Raw genomic sequence first — 26818 nt, forward strand, 5'->3', positions numbered from 1 at the left:
AACATACTGAAGACTCAATCATCCTCTACAGTCAACATACTGAAGACTCCATCATCCTCTACAGCAGTGGTATTCAAAATCAGGGTTGCGACCCCAGGAACTGCAGTGGGGTCACCCCCAATTATTTATTTTTTAATTAGGAAGAAAACAATTAAGAGAACAGATGATTGTATGGGACAAGTTTTTGAGAAAGAGAATTTGAAAAAATCGTATTGAGTAAATTTATGTATTGGTTTCTTTAAATTTTAATAAGAGATAAAAATGCAATGAATTGAAGGTTATTTGTTGATGTAAAAATTTAAATCTACAGATGTTAAGGCTGTCATTAGATGTGGGGTTGGGTAAGGTCATGAGAAATTATTTTGAAAAAATGCAAGATGTAAAGTGTTGGTGCCATGTTTCATGAGCTGAGATAAAATATCCCAGAAATGTTCCATACACACAAAAAGCTTATTTCTCTCAAATGTTGCGCACACATTTTTTTACATCCCTGTTAGTGAGCATTTCTCCTATGCCAAGATAATCCATCCACATGACAGGTGTGGCATATCATGAAGCTGATTAAACTGCATGATCATTACACAGGTGCACCTTGTGCTGAGGACAATAAAAGGCCACTCTAAAATGTGCAGTTTTGTCACACAACACAATGCCACAGATGTCTCAAGTTTTGAGCGGGAGCGATTGGCATGATGCAATTGGCATGTTGACTACAGGAATGTCCACCAGAGCTGTTGCCAGAGAATTTAATGTTAATTTACCATAAGCAACCTCCAACGTTGTTTTAGAGAATTTGGCAGTATGTCCAACCGGCCTCACAACCGCAGACCACGTGTATGGGGTTGTGTTGGTGAGCGGTTTGCTGATGTCAACGTTGTGAAAGCCATGGTGGCGGTGGGGTTATGGTATGGGCAGGCATAAGCTATGTAGAACGAACATGATTGCATTTTATTGATGGCAATTTGAATGCACAGAGATACCGTGATCAGATCCTGAGGCCCATTGTCATGCCATTCATCCGCCGCCATCACCTCATGTTTCCGCCTGATAATGCACGGTCCCATGTCGGTAGGATCTGTACACAATTCCTGGAAGCTGAAAATGTCCCAGTTCTTCCATGGCCTGCATACTCAGACACCAATTGAGCATGTTTGGGATGCTCTAGATCAACGTGTACGACAGCATGTTCCAGTTCCCACCAATATCCAGCAACTTCGCACAGCCATTGAAGAGAAGTGGGACAACATTCCACAGGCCACAATCAACAGCCTGATCAACTCTATGTGAAGGAGATGTGTCGCGATGCATGAGGCAAATGTTGGTCACACTAAATACTGCCTGGTTTTCTGATCCACGCCCCAAACTTTTTTATAAGGTATCTGTGACCAACAGATGCATATCTGTATTCCCAGTCATGTGAAATCCACAAATTAGGGCCTAATTAATTTATTTCAATTGACTGATTTCCTTATATTAACTGTAACCCAATAAAATCTTTGAAATTGTTGCATGTTGAGTTTATATTTTTCTTCAGTATAATATAGCCTAAAATAATATAGCCTAGAACATAATAAAGCCTGGAACATAACATAACATAATATAGCCTAACATAACATAGCCAAGAACATAACATAGCCTAACATAGCCAAGAACATAACATAGCCTAACATAACATAGCCAAGAACATAACATAGCCTAACATAACATAGCCTAGAACATTTACATTTTAGTCATTTAGAAGATGCTCTTATCCAGAGCGACGTACAGTTAGTGAGTGCATACATTTTCATAACCTAACATAATATACACCGCCCCAACAGATCCACAGATGATGCAATCTCTATTGCACTCCACACTGCCCTTTCCCACCTGGACAAGAGGAACACAAGGACAAGAGGAACACCTACGTGAGAATGCTATTCATTGACTACAGCTCAGCATTCAACACCATAGTGCCCTCTAAGCTCATCACTAAGCTAAGGATCCTGGGACTAAACACCTCGCTCTGCAACTGGATCCTGGACTTCCTGACGGGCCGCCCCCAGGTGGTAAGGGTAGGTAACAACACATCTGCCACACTGATCCTCAACACGGGGGCCCCTCAGGGGTGCGTGCTCAGTCCCCTCCTGTACTCTCTGTTCACCCATGACTGCATGGCCAGGCACGACTCCAACACCATCATTAAGTTTGCCGACGACACAACAGTGGTAGGCCTGATCACCGACAACGATGAGACAGCCTATAGGGAGGAGGTCAGAGATCTGGCCGTGTGGTGCCAGGACAACAACCTCTCCCTCAACGTGACCAAGACAAAGGAGATGATTGTGGACTACAGGAAAAAAAAGAGGACTGAGCACGCCCCCATTCTCATCGACGGGGCTGTAGTGGAACAGGTTGAGAGCTTCAAGTTCCTTGGTGTCCACATCACCAACAAACTATCATGGTCCAAACACACCAACACAGTCGTGAAGAGGGCACGACAAAGCCTATTCCCCCTCAGGAGACTAAAAAGATTTGGCATGGGTCCTCAGATCCTCAAAAAATTCTACAGCTGCACCATCGAGAGCATCCTGACTGGTTGCATCACCGCCTGGTATGGCAACTGCTTGGCCTCCGACCGCAAGGCACTACAGAGGCTAGTGCGTACGGCCCAGTACATCACTGGGGCAATGCTTCCTGCCATCCAGGACCTCTATACCAGGCGGTGTCAGAGGAAGGCCCTCAAAATTGTCAAAGACTCCAGCCACCCTAGTCATAGACTGTTCTCTCTGCTACCGCACGGCAAGCGGTACCGGAGTGCCAAGTCTAGGTCCAAAAGACTTCTCAACAGCTTCTACCCCCAAGCCATAAGACTCCTGAACAGCTAATCATGGCTACCCGGACTATTTGCACTGCCCCCCCACCCCATCCTTTTTACGCTGCTGCTACTCTGTTAAGTATTTATGCATAGTCACTTTAACTCTACCCACATGTACATATTACCTCAACTACCTCAACTAGCCGGTGCTCCCGCACATTGACTCTGCAACGGTACCCCCCTGTATATATAGCCTCCCTACTGTCACTTTATTTTACTTCTGCTCTATTTTTTTCTCAACACTTTTTTTGTTGTTGTTTTATTTTTACTTTTTTTGTTTAAAATAAATGCACTGTTGGTTAAGGGCTGTAAGTAAGCATTTCACTGTAATGTCTGCACCTGTTGTATTCGGCGCATGTGACCAATAAAATTTAATTTGATTTGATTTGATTTATAGCCTATAACACAATATAGCCCAGAACATAATATAGCCCAGAACATAATATAGCCTAACACAATATAGCCCAGAACATAATATTAACTGGAACTCAATAAAATCTTTGAACATAATATAGCCCAGAACATAATATAGCCCAGAACATAATATAGCCCAGAACATAATATAGCCTAACATAATATAGCCCAGAACATAATATAGCCTAACATAATATAGCCTAACATAATATAGCCCAGAACATAATATAGCCTAACATAATATAGCCCAGAACATAATATAGCCCAGAACATAATATAGCCCAGAACATAATATAGCCTAGAACATAATATAGCCCAGAACATAATATAGCCTAGAACATAATATAGCCCAGAACATAATATAGCCCAGAACATAATATAGCCCAGAACATAATATAGCCTAACATAATATAGCCTAACATAATATAGCCCAGAACATAATATAGCCTAACATAATATAGCCTAACATAATATAGCCTAACATAATATAGCCCAGAACATAATATAGCCCAGAACATAATATAGCCCAGAACATAATATAGCCTAACATAATATAGCCCAGAACATAATATAGCCCAGAACATAATATAGCCCAGAACATAATATAGCCTAACATAATATAGCCCAGAACATAATATAGCCCAGAACATAATACAGCCCAGAACATAATATAGCCTAACATAATATAGTCCAGAACATAATATAGCCCAGAACATAATATAGCCCAGAACATAATATACGTGTACATTTAAGCGTCAACCGTGCTGCCCTGTTCTGAGCCAATTGTAATTTTCCGAGGTCCCTCTTTGCGGCACCAGACCACACGACTGAACAATAGTCCAGGTGTGACAAAACTAGGGCCTGTAGGACCTGCCTTGTTGATAGTGTTGTTAAACAGGCAGAGTAGCCCTTTATTATGGACAGACTTCTTCCCATCTTTGCTACTGTTGTATCAACATGTTTGGACCATGACAGTTTACAATCCAGGGTTACTCCAAGCAGTTTAGTCACCTCAACTTGCTCAATTTCCACATCATTTATTACAAGATTTAGTTAAGGTTTAGGGTTTAGTGAATGATTTGTCCCAAATACAATGCTTTCAGTTTTTGAAATATTTAGGACTAACTTATTCCTTGCCACCCATTCTGAAACTGCAGCTCTTTGTTAAGTGTTGTGACGTGACTTTCATTAATGTGATGACTGTTATTTTATCGATTCAACTAAGTATGTTTAATTGTTACCCAATTAAATTAATCATGTAACAATTAACTCATAATGAGAGAGAGAGAGGGAGAGACAGGAAGAGAAGCAACACTTGGATACATTTGAGAACTTCTCTCACAGTAATTCTAATACCTTGCCCCGAACTGCCAGCCCTTTTGGGTAAGAAGTAATGCATGTATTTACGTGTTGAAGGTCTTCGTCGTGTATCTCTGTTGGACCCAGGCCTTTGTGGAAAGGGTTCAATTGGGCCTTCTGCTTCAGATGGGCCTTCTCCTTCGTTCTCAGATGTAAGGCTCTGATTGTCCACAAGAGGTCACAATGTCCTTCTTCTTAGTTGTCTGTTTACTTTCACTCGTTCTGGAAGTGGTCTTCTGAGGACGGCTAATCAGCCATGTCGATGATCCCCAGTGGGGTGATGAGAGCAGTGTAGTAGACAACGGTTTGAAGAAAGTAGCCGGATGGTCCTACTTAAATTCCCCTTCTTAGATTCAGTACATAGAACATTTTCTCAACCGTAGCATTGACTGTTAGAGGCTCCTTTGTCTTCTTTAACCGTGTGTTGGTTTTCAGGTTCGTGACCAATATAGATCTAGCTGCAGCTTGAGGTCCGTCTAGTCTACCTGTTGATTCTTAACTCAACCTTTTATACACTCTGGTAAAGAGGGTGGGGTGGGGTTGCAATCTACTGTAGAGATAGCCTGCAGAGCTCTATCATACTATCCAGGTCTGTGCCCAAACAGTTTGAGCTTCTACTTCTAAAAATCCACCTTTCCAGAAATAAGTCTCTCACTGTTGCCGCTTGCTACAGACCCCCCCCCCCCCCCCCCGCCCCTCAGCCCTGAGCTGTGCCCTGGACACCATATGTGAACTGATTGCCCCCCATCTATACTCAGAGTTCGTACTGCTTGGTGACCTAAACTGGGATATGCTTAACACCCCGGCCAACCTACAATCTAAATTAGTTGCCCTCAATCTCACACAAATTATCAACGAACCTACCAGGTACAACCCAAAATCTGTAAACATGGGCACCCTCATAGATATTATGCTGACAAATTTACCCTCTAAATACACCTCCGCTGTCTTCAACCAGGATCTCAGCGATCACTTCCTTATTGCCTGCGTCCGTAATGGGTCCGCGGTCAAACGACCACCCCTCATCACTGTCAAACGCTCCCTAAAACACTTTAGCGAGCAGGCCTTTCTAATTGACCTGGCCCGGGTATCCTGGATGGATATTGACCTCATTCCGTCAGTAGAGGACGCCTGATTGTTCTTTAAAAGTGCTTTCCTCTCCATCTTACATAAGCATGCCCCACTCAAAAAATTCAGAACTAAGAACAGATATAGCCCCCGGTTCTCCTCAGACTTGACTGCCCTTGACCAGCACAAAAACATCCTGTGGTGTACTGCATTAGCATCGAACAGCCCCCGCGATATGCAACTTTTCAGGGAAGTCAGGAACCAATATACACAATCAGTTAGGAAAGCAAAGGCTAGCTTTTTCAAACAGAAATTTGCATCCTGTAGCACTAACTCCAAAAAGTTTTGGGACACTAAAGTCCATGGAGAATAAGAGCACCTCCTCCCAACTGCCCACTGCACTGAGGCTAGCACTGTCACCACCGATAAATCTACAATAATCGAGAATTTCAACAAGCATTTTGCTGGCCATGCTTTCCACCTGGTTACCACTACCCCGGCCACCAGCTCTGCACCCTCCGCTGCAACTTGCCCATGCCCCCCACTTCTCCTTTACACAAATTCAGACAGCTGATGTTATGAAAGAGCTGAAAAATCTGGACCCCTACAAATCAGCTGGGCTAGACAATTTGGACCCTTTCTTTCTAAAATTAGCCGCCGAAATTGTCGCAACCCCTATTACTAGCCTGTTCAACCTCTCTTTCGTAACGTCTGAGATCCCCAGAGATTGGAAAGCTGCCGCAGTCATCCCCCTCTTCAAAGGGGGTGACACTCTAGATCCAAACTGTTACAGACCTATATCCATCCTGCCCTGCCTTTCGAACGTTTTTGAAAGCCAAGTTAACAGATCATCGACCATTTCGAATCCCACCGTATCTTCTCCGCTATGCAATCCGGTTTCCGAGCTGGTCATGGGTGCACCTCAGCCACGCTCAAGATCCTAAACGATATTATAACCGCGATCGATAAAAGACAGTACTGAGCAGCCATCTTCATCAACCTGGCCAAGGCTTTTGACTCTGTCAACCACCACATTCTTATTGGCAGACTAAATAGCCTTGGTTTCTCAAATGACTGCCTCGCCTGGTTCACCAACTACTTCTCAGATTGAACTCTATGTGTCAAATCGGAGGGCCTGTTGTCTGGACCTCTGGCAGTCTCTATGGGGGTGCCACAGGGTTCAATTCTCGGGCCGACTCTATTCTCTGTGTATATCAATGATGTTGCTCTTGCTGCTGGTGACGCTCGGATCCACCTCTATGTGGACGACACCATTTTGTATACATCTGGCCCTTCATTGGACACTGTGTTAACAAACCTCCAAATGAGCTTCAATGCCATACAACACTACTTCCGTAGCCTCCAACTGCTGTTCAACACTAGTAAAACTAAATGCATGCTCTTCAACCGAACGCTGCTTGCACCCGCCCACCCGACTAGAATCACTACTCTCGGCGGGTCTGACCTAGAGTATGTGGACAACTACAAATACCTAGGTGTCTGGTTAGACTGTAGACTCTCCTTCCAGACTCACATTAAGCATCTCCAATCAAAAGTTAGATCTAGAATTGGCTTCCTATTTCGCAACAAAGCCTCCTTCACTCATGCTGCCAAACATGCCCTCGTAAGACTGACTATCCTACCGATCCTTGACTTCGGCGATGTCATTTACAAAATAGCTTCCAACACTCTACTCAGCAAATTGGATGTAGTCTATCACAGTGCCATCCGTTTTGTCACCAAAGCCCCATATACTACTCACCATTGTGACCTGTACGTTCTTGTTGGCTGGCCCTCACTACATATTTGTCGCCAAACCCACTGGCTCCAGGTAATCTATAAATCACTGCTAGGCAAATCCCTGTCTTATCTTAGCTCACTGGTCACCATAGCAACACCCACCCGTAGTATGCGCTCCAGCAGGTATATCTCACTGGTCATCCCCAAAGCCAACACCTCCTTTGGCCTCCTCTATTTGCACATCATCTTTTGCACATCTATCATTCCAGTGTTAATCCGAAATTGTAACTATTTTGCACTATGGCCTATTTATTGCCTTACCTCCATAATTTACTACATTCGCACACACTGTATATATTTTTTCTGTTGTATTTTTGACTTTGTTTTGTTTACCCCATATGTAACTCTGTGTTGTTGTTTTTAAATCGTACTGCTTTGCTTTATCTTAGCCAGGTCGCAGTTGTAAATGAGAACTTGTTCTCAACTGGCTTACCTGGTTAAATAAAGCTGAAATAAATACAAATAAAAAAAGGGCATTTAAGTCATGCTAACACTCTTTGAGTTCCCATGGGCATGGCTAGTTACTGGGGCAAAGTATTCTGAACACCATTATTTTGTTAGACCAAAATCATCTTCCTATTTTTACAAAAATATTATCTCCCTCCTGGATATTTCCTAAACAACGTAACGGATGCAAACTTAAATGCACAGTATGAAAGCTCTTCAAGTTACAATATTTTCATTATAACATTTTTATAGAAGTTTTAATGACATCACAAAATAGACATTCCTTTTCCATATTCTCTCTCTCATTATTCCCAACATTCAGATGTTGAAATATACTGTTCCAGTGTCCACATTTGGTCATTTAGAGTTTTTGGGGGGCAATCTGTCCCTGTAACACAGAGACATTCAGATCACCAATACTAGGGACCAACAAAGAGTCGTTTGCTGCAAACCATTTAGGATTGGTGCGAGGGGGTCATAAAACCCCCACATCAATTCCTCCTTTGTTCTGTGGTAGAGAAAGAGAGAGATCTGTAGACTGTTGCTTCTCTGTATTCTGATCTTGGGCATCACATGAGAGTCATGACATTACATTTACATTTTAGTCATTTAGCAGACGCTCTTATCCAGAGCGACTTACAGTTAGTGAGTGCATACATTTTCATACTGGCCCCTCATGGGAAACGAACCCACAACCCTGGCGTTGCAAGCGCCATGCTCTACCAACTGAGGTACAGGGGATAAGTGTTGCAGTGATTTCACTCACTGTAGTAGCTGATGTGTATAGTGTTGAGTCATCCACATAAAAAAACACATTGGCTTTACGCAAAGCTAGTGGCATGTCATTAGAAAAGATTGAAAAAAGTAAGGGGCCTAGACAGCTGCCCTGGGGAATTCCTTTTTATACCTGGATTATGTTGGAGGCTTCCATTAAAGAACACCCTGTGTTCTGTTAGACAGGTAACTCTTTATCCACAATATAGCAGGGGGTGTAAAGCCATAACACATACGTTTTTCCATCAGCAGACTATGATCGATAATGTCAAAAGTCGCACTGAAGTCCAACAAAACAGCTACCACAATCTTTATCATCAATTTCTCTGAGCCAGTAAAGGGGGCTTTACTATTCTTGGGTAGCGGAATAGCTTTTGCTTCCCTCCAGGCCTGAGGGCACACACTTTCTAATAGGCTTAGATTGAAGATATGGCAAATAGGAGTGGCAATATCGTCCGCTATTATCCTCAGTAATTTTCCATCCAAGTTGTCAGACCTCGGTGACTTGTCATTGTTGATAGACAACAATCCTTTTCTCACCTCTTCCACACTAACTTTACGGAATTCAAAATTACAATGCTTGTCTTTCATAATTTGATCAGTTATACTTGGATATGTAGTGTCAGTGTTTGTTGCTGGCATGTCATACCTAAGTTTGTTAATCTTGCAAATGAAAAAATAATTAAAGTTATTGGCAATATCAGTGGGTTTTGTGATGAATAAGCCATGCGATTCAATGAATGATGGAGCCGAGTTGGCCTTTTTGCCCAAAATGTCATTTAAGGTGTTCCAAAGCTTTTTACTATCATTCTTTATATCATTTATCTTTGTTTCAATCGGTTGTGCAGCCAGACTTATTTGCCATTATTTTTGCCTCATCCCTCTCAACCATACTATCTTTCAATTCCTCATCAATCCACAGGGATTTAACTGTTTTTACAGTCATTTACTTAATGGGTGTATGCTTATTAGTAACTGAGATAAGCAATTTCATGAATGTGTCAAGTGCAGCATCTGGTTGCTCCTCATTACACACCACAGACCAACAAATATAATTTACATCAACAACATAGGAATCACTACAAAACGTATTGTATGACCTCTTATACACTATATTAGGCCCTTCCTTTTGAACTTTGGTTTTCCTAGATATGACTACTATATTGTGATCACTACATCCGATGGATTTGGGTACTGCTTTAAAGCAAATTTATGCAGCATTAGTAAAGATGTGATCACTACAAGATGATGATTTCAATCTTGTGCTGTTTGTAACTACCCTGGTAAGGTTGACTGATAACCTGAACCAGGTTGCAGGCAATAGTTAATGTTTGAAGCTTTTTCTTTAGTGGGCAGCTTGATGAAAGCCAGTCAATATTTAAAATCACCCAAAAAATATACCTCTCTGTTGATATCACATACATTATCAAGCATTTAACACGTTGTCCAGATACTGACTGTTAGCATTTTGTGGTCTATAGCAGCTTCCCACAACAATGGGCTTTAGGTGAGACAGATGAACCTGTAACCATATTACTTCAACAGTATTTCACATGAGATCCTCTCAGTCAAAAGTTTGGACACACCTACTCATTCCAGGGTTTTTCTTTATTTTTACTATTTTCTACATTGTAGAATAATAGTGAAGACATCAAAACTATGAAATAATACATATGGAATCATGTAGTAACCAAAAAAAGTGTTAAACAAATCAAAATATATTTTAGATTTTTCAAAGTAGCCACCCTTTGCCTTGGTGACAGATTTGCACACTCTTGGCATTCTCTCAACCAGTTTCATAAGGAATGCTTTTCCAACAGTCTTGAAGGAGTTCCCACATATGCTAAGCACATGTTGGCTGCTTTTCCTTCACTCTGTGGTCCAACTCATCCCAAACCATCTCAATTGGGTTGAGGACGGGTGATTGTGGAGGCCAGGTCATCTGATGCAGCACTCGATCACTCTCGTTCTTGGTCAAATAGCCCTTACACAGCCTGGAGGTGTGTTTTGGGTCATTGTCCTGTTGAAAAACAAATGATAGTCCCACTGAGCGCAAACCAGATGGGATAATCAATGTCTGGTCTTTTTATTTAATTAAATGTTTTATCTACCAATGTGCCGTTCTTTGTGAGGCATTGGTAAACCTCCCTGGTCTTTGTGGTTGGTTCTGTTTTTGAAATTCACTGCTCGACTGAGGGACCTTAAAGATAATTGTATGTGTGGGGTACAGAGATGAGGTAGTCGTTAAAAAATCATGTTAAAACCTATTATTGCACACAGAATGAGTCCATGCAACTTATTATGTGACTTGTTAAGCACATTTTTACTCCTCAACTTATTTAGGTTGGCCATAACAAAGGGGTTGATTACTTACTGACTCAAGACATTTCAGCATTTAATTTTTAATTACTTACTAAACATTTCTAAAAACATAATTCAACTTTGACATTATGGGTTATTGTTTGTAGGCCAGTGACCAAAAAAATCATAATTTTATCAATTTTAAATTCAGGCTGTAACACAACATTTTGAAGAAATAATTTTTGAAGGTACTGTTTACAACATGACAGTGAGCAACAATCGCCATGGAGACCAGATGTTGACGACGCCCCAGAAAGTAATGGGGTCAAACAGGAAGAAGATTTACAGCCTGCTATCCCATAGCATTCCTAGAACAGCATTCCTACAGAAATCTAAGGAGTCTGCTGGGTATTCTGGAAAACTCAACCAACCAGCCGGAGAGAAAAATGCTAAGCACCAACAAACTCCACAAAAACACATTTTTCTGCTATAGCCTCTTCATCTGACTAATATAGGAGAGGAACATAGAAGAGAGGAGGTTGGAGAGAGGAGAGCAGAGGTGAAGAAAAGAGAGGGGGACAATTACCTTGGTGATGGGGGGGGTTCCGATGGGTGGAGCGTTGAAACCCTTGACCAATCAAATCGTCCGGTCTGTGGGAGGAAGTCCGGTCCACAGTTTCCTGTGTGAGTGGAGAAACAGAAAGCACAATCATCAGCACATGTACTGCATGACAACACGTGTGTTCCTTTAGCATTGTAATATTTTTTATGTGTATAGCACAGGCAGATACTGTATGAAAGGTTTATGTATTGTCTGTTTTTTCACTGATTGCCTTTGTGTGTGTTCTTACTGTTACAGAGGAACTTGAATACTTGAACACACTCTGGTCTCTAGGAATATACACACATACAGGAATCTCAGAACATTAACAAGGTTATCCACTGACCCCTGACCTCTAGGCCACATAGGGCTGACCAGAAGGGATCTGGTCAAAGTAGTGCACGTAATAGGGATTAAGAAGGTGCCATTTGAGGAAGAGGAACAGTTTGCAACACGTCACACACACGCACACACGCACACTTATTTGAAGCAGCATCAGATAAGGAGCACTGCACAAAAAAGAAAGAAAAGGAAAACACAGTCAATTTCCAGGAAAGTGGAGAACGCGGAAGCACTGTTTCCAGGAACTGCTCACTGCCAGAGGTACGTCACACAAACGCACAGACACACACGTACACACACTCACCACTCTAAAAAACATCCATAAACGAGCAGAGAGAGATTTACAGCACCGAGAAGCAGCCAAGGACTTTCCAGGGACCGCTCTGCTACACACACACACACCTGTGGATCCTCCTATAAAAAATTGAACTAGACAACACAAACATTAACACTCCATAACATATAATACACAAATGTACGTCACATTCACATACTCAACACACACCAAGGCGATCCTATAACAACCATACTGACCTTTCACACAAACACACACACGCAAGGGTCCATGGCAGCAGTGATACTACATAAGACAATTGTGCAGGAAGGTTGTAACTACCACATTCACGTCTGAAGGACAGTTTTAACTATTATATTACCACATTAAAGGGATAGTTCAGCGATTTTACATATTTGTTTCCTTACCCTGGGGAATGTATTTCCTGACTTGATTGAATAGATAGAGAAAGGATGAAAGTGGTGAAAGATAGAGAGCGGTTTGAGAAGCTAGTGTTGTAAGTTAGTGTTGTAAAATTGAGTGGGTCTGACCGTCTTAGCAAACATGGCAGAATTTTGGACTGCACAGTGCACACCATACCCACACATATAGAGACCACTGGGTTTGAACACAGGTTATCAGTGTGCCACAAGACAGACTTAGCCCGCTGAGCTAAAGACTAGCTTTGAGAGAAATAGAAGTCTTCAAGCCTGGTTTTCTGCTACACACACAAAGCGGTTCTCCCTCTGAAGTTTCCATGGCTCTCACACACACACACACACAAAAAAAGCTTTGTTCCCTCTGAAGTGTCCACAGCTCTCCCGCTTGGACACACACACAAACACACATTCTCTCCTGCTCCAAGATAGTCTTGGAACATGGCCCAGATGCTCAAAACATGGCAAGGAGAGTTAAGTAAGTATGTGGAAAAGAGGTCCGTCCACCGGCTCCTCTCTCCATCTACACACACCCAACCTATAGTCTCAGCCCAGAGAGACTGCATGGTGTCAAATCTAATTTTATTCGTCACATGCTTCGTAAACTAATAGTGAAATGCTTACTTACGGGCCCTTCCCAACAATTCAGAGAGAAAGAAAATAGAGAAATAATTTAAAAGTAAAACACGTAATAATAAAAGTAATAATAAATACACTGTCACATCTACTCCCACTCCGGTGCTCAACGTCGCCGGTCTACTAACCACCGGTCCTAGCAACCCACATTGCACACATCTGGCATCCATCATTGCACACACCTGCTCCCCAACGTTAAGCACACCTGAACTTCATCACCACCCTGATTACTCTCCCTTCATATAGCCCTCAGTAGCCGCAGTCATCAGGCAGTATTGGTTTTGGGTACGTTCAGTACGCTTCTCCTGTTTTGTATTATCTTCATGATTATTCTTATTATTAAACTCACCTTCTGCACCTGTTTCCTGCGTATACATTACAGAATGCTGCCTCATCAAAAATGGAAGCAACAGAAGAGAAAGACATCTCCCAGACGGTCGACGAACAAGGACACCTAATCTGCCAACACCACGATCAGCTGGCGCAGGTCCTCCGCGTCCTCCACCGTCTCGACATCACCCGAGAGGATTCACCTCCATCTAGCGGATGGCCTTCTACCACAAGCTGTCCCAGCGAGCCAGTCCACCAACCTACCCAGCAGTCCGCCCAGCTCAGCGATGCCCAACTGTCCCTCCCAGACAAGTATGATGGGACTCCATCCAAATGCCGTGGCTTCCTACTACAGTGCTCCCTCTATTTTGCTCATAAGATGGGAGCCCCCACCACCGAGAGGTCTAAGGTTACCACGGTCATTCCCCTGCTGTCCGGTCAGGCATTGGAGTGGGCTACGACCGTCTGGGAGAGAGGAGAGGAAGAGCTGGGTTCCTACGAGGGGTTCATGGCTCTGTTCAGGGCGGTCTTCGACCATCCACCAGAGGGCAGAGAGGGAGGTAAGCGACTACTCCAACTCCGGCAGGGTGCCCATACCGCTGCAGAGTACGCCCTCACCTTCCGGACCGTGGCAGCCTCCAGCAGATGGAATGAGCCGGCGCTCCGCACCCTATTCCGAACAGGACTCCGCGAGGTGGTCCAGACGGAGTTGGCATGCCGAGACGACAACCTTTCCCTGGACTTGGTCATCGCGATGGCTCTTCGGGAGCGCCGGTGCTCCTCTCGCCCTCCTCCTTTGGCCGTCCTGGGGCAGAGCCTGAACCCATGGAGGTAGGGGTCACACACCTACCCGTGGCATAGCAACGTCGCCGGAGACAGCTGGGGCTGTGTCCCTATTGGGGCCAGGAGGGGCACCGGCTCCAGCAGTGTCTGGTGCGTCCCAACCCAAAGTCCACTGGGGCAGAGGGGTGACCATTAATCTCCCAGGGTAGGCGTGAGTATTCCTTCATCATCGTTTTCCGCCAAAACCTTCCTGGTTTCTATTTCACTGGCTGGCTGTCCCTCAGGTGTTGTCTCTACAGCTCTAGTGGACTCTCGTGCTGCAGGGAATTTTATCGACCAGGCCCTCTTCTCCTCCCTGAACATCACCGCGTCCCTGCTCTCCTCTCCTTTTCCGGTCCAAGCCCTGGATAAACAGCCATTGGGCTCCGGCACCATCACGCACATCACAGCACCACTCACCCTCACCGTGGGACCCATGTACCAAGAAAGCCTTCCTTTCCTCATCATTACTGCTTCTGTACACAAAGTCATCCTCGGCCTTCCGTGGCTCCAACAACATGACCCCACCATCTCCTGGTCGAGGATGAAAATCACCACCTGGGCACCTGGATGTCGGAAGACCTGCTTTCCCATACCTTGTGGTTCCACATCAGTTGAGGGTCCTGTGAGTGCCCTCCAGCCCATCATTCCATCCTCCCATATCATTGGCCCCATGTTTTGGACGAAGAAGGAGAGTGATGGAGTGCTGCATCAGATGACCTGGCCTCCACAATCCCCCGACCTCAACCCAATTGAGATGGTTTGGGATGAGTTGGACCACAGAGTGAAGGAAAAGCAGCCAACAAGTGCTCAGCATATGTGGGAACTCCTTCAAGACTGTTGGAAAAGCATTCCAGGTGAAGCTGGTTGAGAGAATGCCAAGAGTGTGCAAAGCTGTCATCAAGGCAAAGGGTGGCTACTTTGAAGAATCTAAAATATAATTTGATTTGTTTAAAATTTTTTTGGTTACTACATGATTCCATATGTGTTATTTCATAGTTTTGATGTCTTCACTATTATTCTACAATGTAGAAAATAGTAAAAATAAAGAAAAACCCTGGAATGAGTAGGTGTGTCCAAGCTTTTGACTGGTACTGTACACGGGGTACCAGCACCGAGTCGATGTGCAGGGGTATGAGGTAAATGGGGTAGATATGTACATACAACTAGGAATAAACTGACAGATAGTAAACAGTAGCAGCAGCGTATGTGAGGAGTCAAAAAGGTTAGTGCAAAAAGGGTTAATGCAGTTAGGCCAGGTAGCAATTTGGTTAACTATTTCTATACATTTTTTGTAATCTTATGGCTTGGGGATAGAAGCTGTTCAGGGTCCTGTTGGTTCCAGACTTTGTGCATCGGTACCGCTTGCCATGCAGTAGCAGAGAGAAGTCTATGAAAATGTTTAGGGCATTCTTCTGACACCCCCTGGTATAGAAGTCCTGGATGGCAGCGAGCTCGGCCCCAGTGATGTACTGAGCCATACGCACAACCCTCTGTAGCGCCTTGCGGTCGGATACCAAGCAGTTGCCATACCAAGCGGTAATGCAGACAGTTAAGATGCTCTCAATGGTGCAGCTGTATAACTTTATGAGGATCTGAAGGGCCCATGCCAAATCTTTTCTGCATCCTGAGGGGGAAGAGGCATTGTCGTGCCCTCTTCACGACTGTGTTGGTGTGTGTGGACCATTATAGATCCTTAGTGATGTGGACACCGTGGAACTTGAAGCTCTCGACCCGCTCCACTACAGCCCAGTCGATGTGAATGAGGGCATGCTAGTCCACGACCAGCTCCTTTGTCTTGCTGACATTGAGGGAGAAGATATTGTCCTGGCACCACGCTATAGGCTGTCTCATCGTCGTCGGTGATCAGGCCTACAACTGTCGTTTCGTCTGCAAACTTAATGATGGTGTTGAAGTTGTGCACAGCCAAGCAGTCGTGGGTGAACAGGGAGTATAGGAGGGGACTAAGCACGCACCCCTGAAGGGCCCCAGTGTTGAGGGTCAGGAGGATAGAGTTACGGTCAGATGTAGAGAGAGAGGAAGAGCTTTGTATGCATTTCTGTGTGTGGAGTAAAGGTGATCTAGATATTAGGTAAGCCAGATTTAAGTTTCCCTTAATTAAAATCCCTGGCCACTAGGAGTGCCGCCTCTGGATGAGCATTTTCTTGTTTGCTTATGGCCCTATACAGCTCGTTGAGTGCGGTTTTAGTGCCAACCGCAGTTTATGGTGGTGAAGATACAGCTACGAAAAATATAGATGAAAATCCTCTTGGTAAATAGTATGATCTAAAGCTTGAGATATTCTAACTCCGGCGAGCAGATCTTCAAGACGTCCTTAAAATTGGAGATTGCGCACCAGCTGATGTTAACAGAGACCAAGAGTGGTGCGACAAATAAAAACGCGGCAATCCTGTGGGAAACAGCAATCCTGTGGAAAACAGTTTGTTGATGAGAGGTCTAAGGAGAATGGCAAGAATAGTGCACGCTAACAGGAGGGCCACAAACAGGCTAATAATGGTGCAGTACAACAGTGGTGTGCAGAACGGCATCTCGGAATGCACAACTCGCCGGTCCTTGTCAGGGATGGGCTATTGCAGTAGACGACCACACCGGGTTCCACTCCTATCAGCTAAAAACAAGAAGAAGCGGCTCCAGTGGGCATACAATTTGACGTAAGCAGCATGAGTCCATGGCCCCATCCTGCCTGGTGTCAACGGTACAGGCTGGTGGCGGTGGTGTAATGGTGTGGGGAAGGTTTTCCAGGCACACGATAGGTCGCTTGATACCAATTGAGCAACATTTCCACGCCCCGAAGAATCCACGGAGGGCCGAGTGTCTGCGGGTTTTCGCTCCTACCTTGTACTCGATTGATGAATTAAGGTCACTAACTAATAAAGAACTCCCCACACCTGGTTGTCTATGGCTTAATAGAAAGGAAAAAACAAAAACCTGCAGACAATAGGCCCTCCCTGGAATGAGTTTGACAACCTAATAAACTGGCCAGTGAGTGTATATTATCCATGTCCTTGGCCATGACTCTGAGAAATATAGGATATTACAGTTCTTCAGGTCTCGTTGATAGGATAGTCTCAAACGGAGGTCGTCCAGTTCTTCTCCAGTGATTGTACGTTCGCCAATAGAATGGAGGGTAGAGGCAGTTTATGTACTCGCCGACGTATACTGGACAGAAATAAACGCAAAATGTAACAATGCCAAAGATTTTACTGAGTTACAGTTCATAGAAGGAAATCAGTTGAAATAAATTCATAAGGCCCTAATCTATGGATTTCTCATGACTGGACAGGGACGCAGCCATGGGTGGGCAGGGGCGCACCCACTGGGGAGTCAGGCCCAGCCAATCAGAATACGGCCCAGCCAATCAGACTACAAAAGGGGTTTATTACAGACAGAAATACTTCTTAGTTTCATCAGCTGTCCGGGTGGCTGGTCTCAGACGATCCCGCAGGTGAAGAAGCCAGATGTGGAGGTCCTGGGCTGGCAGGGTTACACACGGTCTGTGGACCTACTGCCAAATTCTCTAAAATGATGTTGGAGGCGGCTTATAGTAGAGAAATTAACATACAATTATCTGGCAACAGCTCTGGTGGACATTCCTGCAGTCAGCATGCCAATTGCACGCTCCCTTGAGACATCTGTGGCAATGTGTTGTGTGACAAACTACACATTTTAGAGTGGCCTTTTATTGTTCCCAGCACAAGGGGCACCTGTGTAATGATCATGCTGTTTAATCAGCTTCTTGATATGCCACACCTGTCAGGTGAATAGATTATCTTGGCAAAGGAGAAATGCTCACTAACAGGGATGTAAACAAATTTGTGCACACAATGAGAGAAATAAGCTTTTTGTGCATATGGAACATTTCTGGGATCTTTATTTCAGCTCATGAAACATGTTTATATATTTGCTCAGTATAGTTTCGTCAGGGTGCCTGCACGTCTGCCTCGATAAGGCCGCCTTTATCTTTTCAGAGTCTCTGGGATTAGGGCCTGGTCCAGATTGAGCAGTATGTCCTGCGCCTCCGACTCGTTGAAGTACAAATCTTCATCCAAATCGAGGTTAGTGATCGCTGTTCTGATGTCCAGAAGCTCTTTTCAGTCATAGGAAATGATAGCGGAGTCATTATGTACAAAACAAAGCGCAAAAAAGGCGCAAAAAAACCACACAATATAGCAGAATTGGTCAGGAGCCTGTATAACGGCTGCTATCTATTGCAGCGCCATTCTCTCAGTGTGTTTGTGACAATTTATTATATAATGTATAAGATTGGCTCTTCATAATACAGCATGACAGCTTAAACACAAACACACACTAACATAACTCCCACGCTTTCAGCCATAATGAACAGGTGTTGTGTGTGTGTGTGTGTGTGTGTGGTCTTTACCTGGTAGTTAGGTTGTAGGAGGAAATAGTCCGGACACCCTGCTAAGGCCATACTATCCTTCTGTAGGTCCCTGTTCTGGGGATCACATTTACTCCACTGACCAGATACCTACAAAGAGAGACCAACAGAACATAATCTGTAGAGAAAGACAAATACAATCACACGCACGCAGGCATGCACGCACGCACATTCGTATTGATCCACACAGTACATAAACACAGCTAATGCATATTGCTCTGATCAGTTCCCAAACACAGCAACGCCTCAGACAAAATAAGAGACCATCCCATATAACATGACTACTTAGCACCTGGAGAGAGGGCGAGAGCAAGAGTGAGAGCGAGAGAGAGAGCAAAGTGGTTGGGGAGGGGAGAGAGAGACAGAGACTGAAAGAGAGACTGAAATCGAGACACTAAGCGCCAGTTTCCCAGACAAAAATGAAACCTATAGTCCTGGACTAAAAAGTATGCTCAATAGAGATGAGCTTCAAATTCCTTGTTGTCCACATCACTGAGGACTTAACATGGTCCTCTCACACCAGAACAGTCGTGAAGAAGGTATGGCAACCCCTCTTCTCCCTCAGGAGGCTGAAACGATTTGGCATGGCCCCTCAGATCCTCAGGAACTTTTACAGCTGCACCATTGAGAGCAACCTGACTGGTTGTATCACCATCTGGTATGGCAACTGCACCGCCAGTGGCAGAAGGCCCTACAGAGGTTGGTGGTGCGGATGGCCCAGCGCGTCACTGGGAGCGAGCTCCCAGCCATCCAGGATGCACATGACAAGTGGTGTCTGAGAAGGCCCGAAAAATTGCCAAAGACTCCAGCAACCCGAGACATGGACTGTTCTCCTTGCTCCCGTCCGGCAGGCGGTACCGGTGCATCAAGGCTCAGAAAACAGAGTCCTAAACAGCTTCTATCCCTTGGCCATAAGACTGTTAAAATGGCTAACAATTACTGCTCCCTCTCTCAAAGACTATCCACTCTGACTCTATGCCTATCCACAGGTCCCTTCCCAGTCAGACACAACCTATAGTGCTGCTAAAATGATTCTTGATTAGATTAATTACTCCATTACACTGCTGTCCATCGCATGTGGACATCTGCTTGTTGAACATCTCATTCCAAAATCATGGGCATTAATATGGAGTTGGTCCCCCTTTTGCTGCTATAACAGCCTCCACTCTACTGGGAAGGCTTTCCACTAGATGTTGGAACATTGCTGTGGGGACTTAGTGAGGGCGGGAACTGATGTTGGGTTATTAGGCCTGGCTAGCAGTCGCCGTTCCAATTCATCCGAAAGGTGTTAGATTGGGATAAGGTCAGGTTTCTGTGCAGGCCAGTCAAGTTCTTCCACACCGATCTCAACAAACCATTTCTGTATGGACCTCGCTTTGTGCACGTGGGCATTGTCATGCTGAAAAAGGAAAGAGCCTTCCCAGACTGTTGCCACAAAGTTGGAAGCACAGAATCATACATGCATTCGGGCAGGTAGTGTTCTCTTGGCAACCGCCAAACCCAGATTCGTCCGTCGGACTGCCAGATGATGAAGAGTGATTCATCACTCCAGAGAAGGCGTTTCCACTGCTCCAGAGTCCAATTGAGGCAAGCTTTACTCCACTCCAGCTGATGCTTGGCATTGTGCATGGTGATCTTAGGCTTGTGTGCAGCTGCCTGGCCATGGAAACCCATTTCATGAAGCTCCCGACAAACAGTTATTGCTGTCGTTGCTTCGAGAGGCAGTTTGGAACTCGGTAGAGAGAGCTGCAACCAAGTACAGACGATTTTTATGCGCTACGCACTTCAGCACTCGGTGGTCCCGTTCCGTGAGCTTGTGTAGCCTACCACATCGCGGTTGAGCTGTTGTTACTCCTAGATATTTCCACTTCACAATTACAGCACTTACAGTTGACCGGGGCAGCTCTAGCAGGGCAGAAATTTGACGAACTGACTTGTTGGAAAGGTGGCATCCTATGACAGTGCAACGTTGAAAGTCACTGAGCCCTTCAGTAAGGTCATTCTACTGCCAATGTTTGTCCATGGAGATTGCATGGCTGTGTGCTCAATTTTATACAACTGTCAGTGACGGGTGTGGCTAAAATTGCCAAATCCACTTATTTGAAGAGGTGTCCACATACCATTTTCATATACACTACAGTTCAAAAGTTTGGGGTCACTTATTTTAATGGACAAATAAATTGCTTTTCTTTCGAAAACAAGGACATTTCTAAGTGACCCCAAACTTTTGAACGGTAGTGTATATAGTATATACAATTGAAGTCGGAAGTTTACATACACCATAGCCAAATACATTTAAACTCAGTTTTTCACAATTCCTGACATTTAATCTTAGAAAAAAATCCCTGTTTTAGGTCAGTTAGGATCACCACTTTATTTTAAGAATGTGAAATGTCAGAATAATAGTAGAGAGAATTATTTACTTCAGCTTTTATTTCTTTCATCACATTCCCAGTGGGTCAGAAGTTCACATACACTCAATTAGTATTTGGTAGCATTGCATTTAAATTGTTTAACTTGGGTCATACGTTTCAGGTAACCTTCCACAAGCTTCCCACAATAAGTTGGGTGAATTTTGGCCCATTCCCCCTGACAGAACTGGTGTTACTGAGTCAGGTTTGTAGGCCTCCTTGCTCGCACACGCTTTTTCAGTTCTGCCCACAAATCTTCTATAGGATTGAGGTCAGGGCTTTGTGATGGCCACTACAATACCTTGACTTTGTTGTCCTTAAGCCATTTTGCCACAACTTTGGAAGTATGCTTGGGGTCATTGTCCATTTGGAAGACCCATTTGCGACCAAGCTTTAACTTCCTGACTGATATCTTGAGATGTTGCTTCAATATATCCACATAATTTTCCTTCCTCATGATGCCATCTATTTTGTGAAGTGCACCAGTCCCTCCTGCAGCAAAGCACCCCCACAGCATGATGCTGCCACCCCTGTGCTTCACGGTTGGGATGGTGTTCTTCGGCTTGCAAGTAACCCCCTTTTTCCTCCAAACATAACGATGGTTATTATGGCCAAACAGTTCTATTTTTGTTTCATCAGACCAGAGGACATTTCTCCAAAAAGTACGATCTTTGTCCACATGTGCAGTTGCAAACCATAGTCTGGCTTTTTTATGGTGGTTTTGGAGCAGTGGCTTCTTCCTTGCTGAGCGGCCTTTCAGGTTATGTTGATATAGGACTCGTTTTACTGTGGATAGATACTTTTGTACCTGTTTCCTCCAGTATCTTCACAAGGTCGTTTGCTGTTGTTCTGGGATTGATTTGCACTTTTCGCACCTAAGTACGTTCATCTCTAGGAGACAGAACGCTTCTCCTTCCTGAGTGGTATGACGGCTGCGTGGTCCCATGGTGTATATACTTGCGTACTATTGTTTGTACAGATGAACGTGGTACCTTCAGGCGTTTAGAAATTGCTCCCAAGGATTAACCAGACTTGTGGAGGTCTACAATGTTTTTTCTGAGGTCTTGGCTGATTTCTTTTGATTTTCCCATGATGTCAAGCACAGAGGCACTGAGTTTGAAGGTAGGCCTTGAAATACATCCACAGGTACACCTCCAATTGACTCAAATGATGTCAATTAGCCTATCAGAAGCTTCTAAAGCCACGACAACATTTTCTGGAATTTTCCAAGCTGTTTAAAAAGGCACAGTCAACTTCTGACCCACTGGAATTGTGATACAGTGAATTATAAGTGAAATAATCTGTCTGTAAACAATTGTTGGAAAGATTAGTTGTGTCATGCACAAAGTAGATGTCCTAACCGACTTGCCAAAACTATAGTTTATTAACAAGAAATTTGTGGAGTGGTTGAAATATGAGTTTTAATGACTCCAACCTAAGTGTATGTAAACTTCTGACTTCAACTGTATACAGTGCCTTCAGAAAGTATTCACAACCCTTGACTTATTCCACATTTTGTTATGTTACAGACTGAATTAAAAATGGTATTCTCACCCATCCATACACAATACCCCATAATGACAAAGTGAAAACATGTTTTCAGACATTTTAGCAAATTTATTGAAAATGAAATACAGAAATATCTATAATAACTCACACCCCTTACTCAACACTTTGTAGAAGCGCCATTGGCTGTGATTACAACTGAGAGTCTTTAAAGTCTCTAAAGCTTTCCACACCGGGACTGTGCAACAATTGCCCATTATTCTTTTCAAAATTCTTCAAGCTCTGTCAAATTGGTTGTTGACCAATGCTAGACAACCATTTTCAGCTCTTGCCATAGATGTATTTTTTATCCTGAAAAACTCCCCAGTACTTAACTATTAGAAGCATACCCATAACATGATGCAGCCACCTACAGTAGGGAGAACAAGTATTTGATACACTACCGATTTTGCAGGTTTTCCTACTTACAAAGCATGTAGAGGTCTGTAATTTTTATCATAGGTACACTTCAACTGTGAGAGACGGAATCAAAAATCCAGAAAATCGCATTGTATGATTTTTAAGTAATTAATTTGCATTTTATTGCATGACATAAGTATTTGATACATCAGAAAAGCAGAACTTAATATTTGGTACAGAAACCTTTGTTTGCAATTACAGAGATCATAAGTTTCCTGTAGGTCTTGACCAGGTTTGCACACACTGCAGCAGGGATTTTGGCCCACTCCTCCAACAGACCTTCTCCAGATCCTTCAGGTTTCAGGGCTGTCGCTGGGCAATACAGACTTTCTGCTCCCTCCAAAGATGTTCTATTGGGTTCAGGTCTGGAGACTGGCTAGGCCACTCCAGGACCTTGAGATGCTTCTTACGGAGCCACTCCTTAGTTGCCCTGGCTGTGTGTTTCAGGTCGTTGTCATGCTGGAAGACCCAGCCATGACCCATCTTCAATGCTCTTACTGAGGGAAGGAGGTTGTTGGCCAAGATCTCGCGATACATGGCCCCATCCATCCTCCCCTCAATACGGTGCAGACATCCTGTCCCCTTTGCAGAAAAGCATCCCCAAAGAATGATGTTTCCACCTCCATGCTTCACGGTTGAGATGGTGTTCTTGGGGTTGTACTCATCGTTCTTCTTCCTCCAAACATGGCGAGTGGAGTTTAGACCAAAAAGCTCTATTTTTGTCTCATCAGACCACATGACCTTCTCCCATTCCTCCTCTGGATCATCCAGATGGTCATTGGCAAACTTCAGACAGGCCTGGACATGCGCTGGCTTGAGCAGGGGGACCTTGTGTGCACTGCAGGATTTTAATCCATGACGGCGTAGCGTGTTACTAATGGTTTTCTTTGAGATTGTGGTCCCAGCTCTCTACAGGTCATTGACCAGGTCCTGCCATGTAGTTCTGGGCGATCCCTCACCTTCCTCATGATCATTGATGCCCCACGAGGTGAGATCTTGCATGGAGCCCCAGACCGAGGGTGATTGACCGTCATCTTGAACTTCTTCCATTTTCTAATAATTGCGCCAATAGTTGTTGCCTTCTCACCAAGCTGCTTGCCTATTGTCCTGTAGCCCATCCCAGCCTTGTGCAGGTCTACAATTGTATCCCTGATGTCCTTACACAGCTCTCTGGTCTTGGCCATTGTGGAGAGGTTGGAGTCTGTTTGATTGAGTGTGTGGACAGGTGTCTTTTATATAGGTAACTTGTTCAAACAGGTGCAGTTAATACAGGTAATGAGTGGAGAACAGGAGGGCTTCTTAAAGAAAAACTAACAGGTCTGTGAGAGCCGGAATTCTTACTGGTTGGTAGGTGATCAAATACTTACGTCATGCAATAAAATGCAAATTAATTACTTTAAAATCATACAAATGTGATTTTCTGGATTTTTGTTTTAGATTCCGTCTCTCACAGTTGAAGTTTACCTATGATAACAATTACAGACCTCTACATGCTTTGTAAGTAGGAAAACCTGCAAAATCGGCAGTGTATCAAATACTTGTTCTCCCCACTGTATATGCTTGAAAATATGGAGAGTGAATTGCTTAGATATTTGTTTTGCAGTATTACTTTAATACCTTGTTGCAAACAGGATGCATGTTTTTGAATATTTGTATTCTGTACAAGCTTCCTTCTTTTCACTCTGTCCATTAGGTTAGTATTGTAGAGTATCTACAATGTTGTTGAGCCATCCTCAGTTATCATATCACAGCCATTAAACTCTGTAACTGTTTTAAAGTCACCATTGACCTCATGGTGACATCCCTCAGCGGTTTCCTTTCTCTATGGCAAGTGAGTTCGGAAGGACTCCTGTATCTTTGTAGTGTCTGGGTGTATTGATACACCATCCAAAGTGTAATTAATAACTTCACCATGCTCAAAGGGATATTCACTGTCCGCTTTTTTATTTTTACCAATCTAACAATAGGTACCCTTCTTTGCGAGGGATTGGAAAACCTCCCTGGTCTTTGTGGTTGAATCTGTGTTTGAAATTCACTGCTCGACTGAGGGACCTTAGAGATAATTTTATGTGTGGGTTACAGAGATGAGGTAGTCATTCAAAAATCATGTTAAACACTATTATTGCACACATTGTGAGTCAATGCAATTTATTATGTGACTTGTTAAGCACATTTTTTCTCCTGAACTTATTTAGGCTTGCCATAACAAATAGGTTGAATACTCAAGATATATCAGCTTTTCATTTTGTATTAATTTGTAAACATGTCTGTAACACAACATAAATTTAGGCTGTAAAAGAACAGAACAAAATGTGGAAAAAGTCAAGGGGTGTGAACACTTTCTGAAGGCACTGTATAAATGAATGATATGTATCCATTGATGCTTAAAGAATATAACTTATAAATGCCTCAGCTTAGTTCAACTGTCATACCCCTCAGAATCCAAAATATAAACCTCCAATGTTTGTAAACAAAGATAATGTAAACAAACATATACTTGGCTTGCGAAAGTATTCACCCCCCTTGGCATTTTTCCTATTTTGTTGCCTTACAACCTGGAATTAAAATGGATTTGTGTCATTTGATTTACACAACCTGCCTACCACTTTGAAGATGCAAAATATTATTTTTGGTGAAACAAAAAATAAATAAGACAAAAAAACAGAAAACTTGAGCGTGCATAACTATTCACCCCCCAAAGTCAATACTTTGTAGAGCCACCTTTTGTAGCAATTACAGCTGCAAGTATCTTGGGGTATGTCTCTATAAGCTTGGCACATCTAGCCACTGGGATCTTTTCCCATTCTTCAAGGCAAAACTGCTCCAGCTCCTTCAAGTTGGATGGGTTCCGCTGGTGTATAGCAATCTTTAAGTCATACCACAGATTCTCAATTGGATTGAGGTCTGGGCTTTGACTAGGCCATTCAAATACATTTAAATGTTTCCCCTTAAACCACTATTGTGTTGCTTTAGCAGTATGCTTAGGGTCATTGTCCTGCTGGAAGGTGAACCTCCGTCCCAGTCTCAAATCTCTGGAAGACTGAAACAGGTTTCCCTCAACAATTTCCCTGTATTTGGCGCGATCCATCATTCCTTCAATTCTGACCAGTTTCCCAGTCCCTGCCGATGAAAAACATCCCCACAGCATGATGTTGCCACCACCATGCTTCACTGTGGGATGGTGTTCTTGGGGTGATGAGAGTTGTTGGGTTTGTGCCAGACATAGCGTTTTCCTTGATGGCCAAAAAGCTCAATTTTAGTCTCATCTGACCAGAGTACCTTCTTCCATAGTTTGGGGAGTCTCCCACATGCCTTTTGGCGAACACCAAACGTGTTTGCTTATTTTTTTTCTTTAAGCAATGCCTTTTTTTCTGGCCACTCTTCCGTAAAGCCAGCTCTGTGGAGTGTACGGCTTAAAGTGGTCCTATGGACAGATACTCCAATCTCCACTGTGGAGCTTTGCAGCTCCATCAGGGGTTATCTTTGGTGTCTTTGTTGCCTAGCTGATTAATGCCCTCCGTGCCTGGTCCGTGGGTTTTGGTGGGCGGCCCTCTCTTGGC

The 26818-nt window shown here is 43.7% G+C and overlaps 1 protein-coding gene across 2 annotated transcripts in view; it reads right to left on the minus strand.

The window, feature by feature from the left end:
* LOC311132901 (growth factor receptor-bound protein 10-like) overlaps positions 1–18968 on the minus strand; it is a 49952-nt gene extending 30984 nt beyond the window's left edge. For both annotated transcript variants that reach the window (XM_084166278.1, XM_084166277.1), the window contains exons 1-2: positions 18865–18968; positions 11607–11700 (exon numbers count right to left, since the gene is read on the minus strand). In XM_084166278.1, the coding sequence (XP_084022404.1) occupies positions 11607–11700; positions 18865–18915 (145 nt within the window). In that variant the 5' untranslated portion in view covers positions 18916–18968. The remainder of the gene's footprint in view (positions 1–11606; positions 11701–18864) is intronic.
* Between the last annotated feature and the right edge of the window lie 7850 nt (positions 18969–26818).

This window comes from Coregonus lavaretus (assembly GCF_964263955.1).
Source record: "Coregonus lavaretus genome assembly, chromosome: 7".
Lineage (NCBI taxonomy): Eukaryota > Metazoa > Chordata > Actinopteri > Salmoniformes > Salmonidae > Coregonus > Coregonus lavaretus.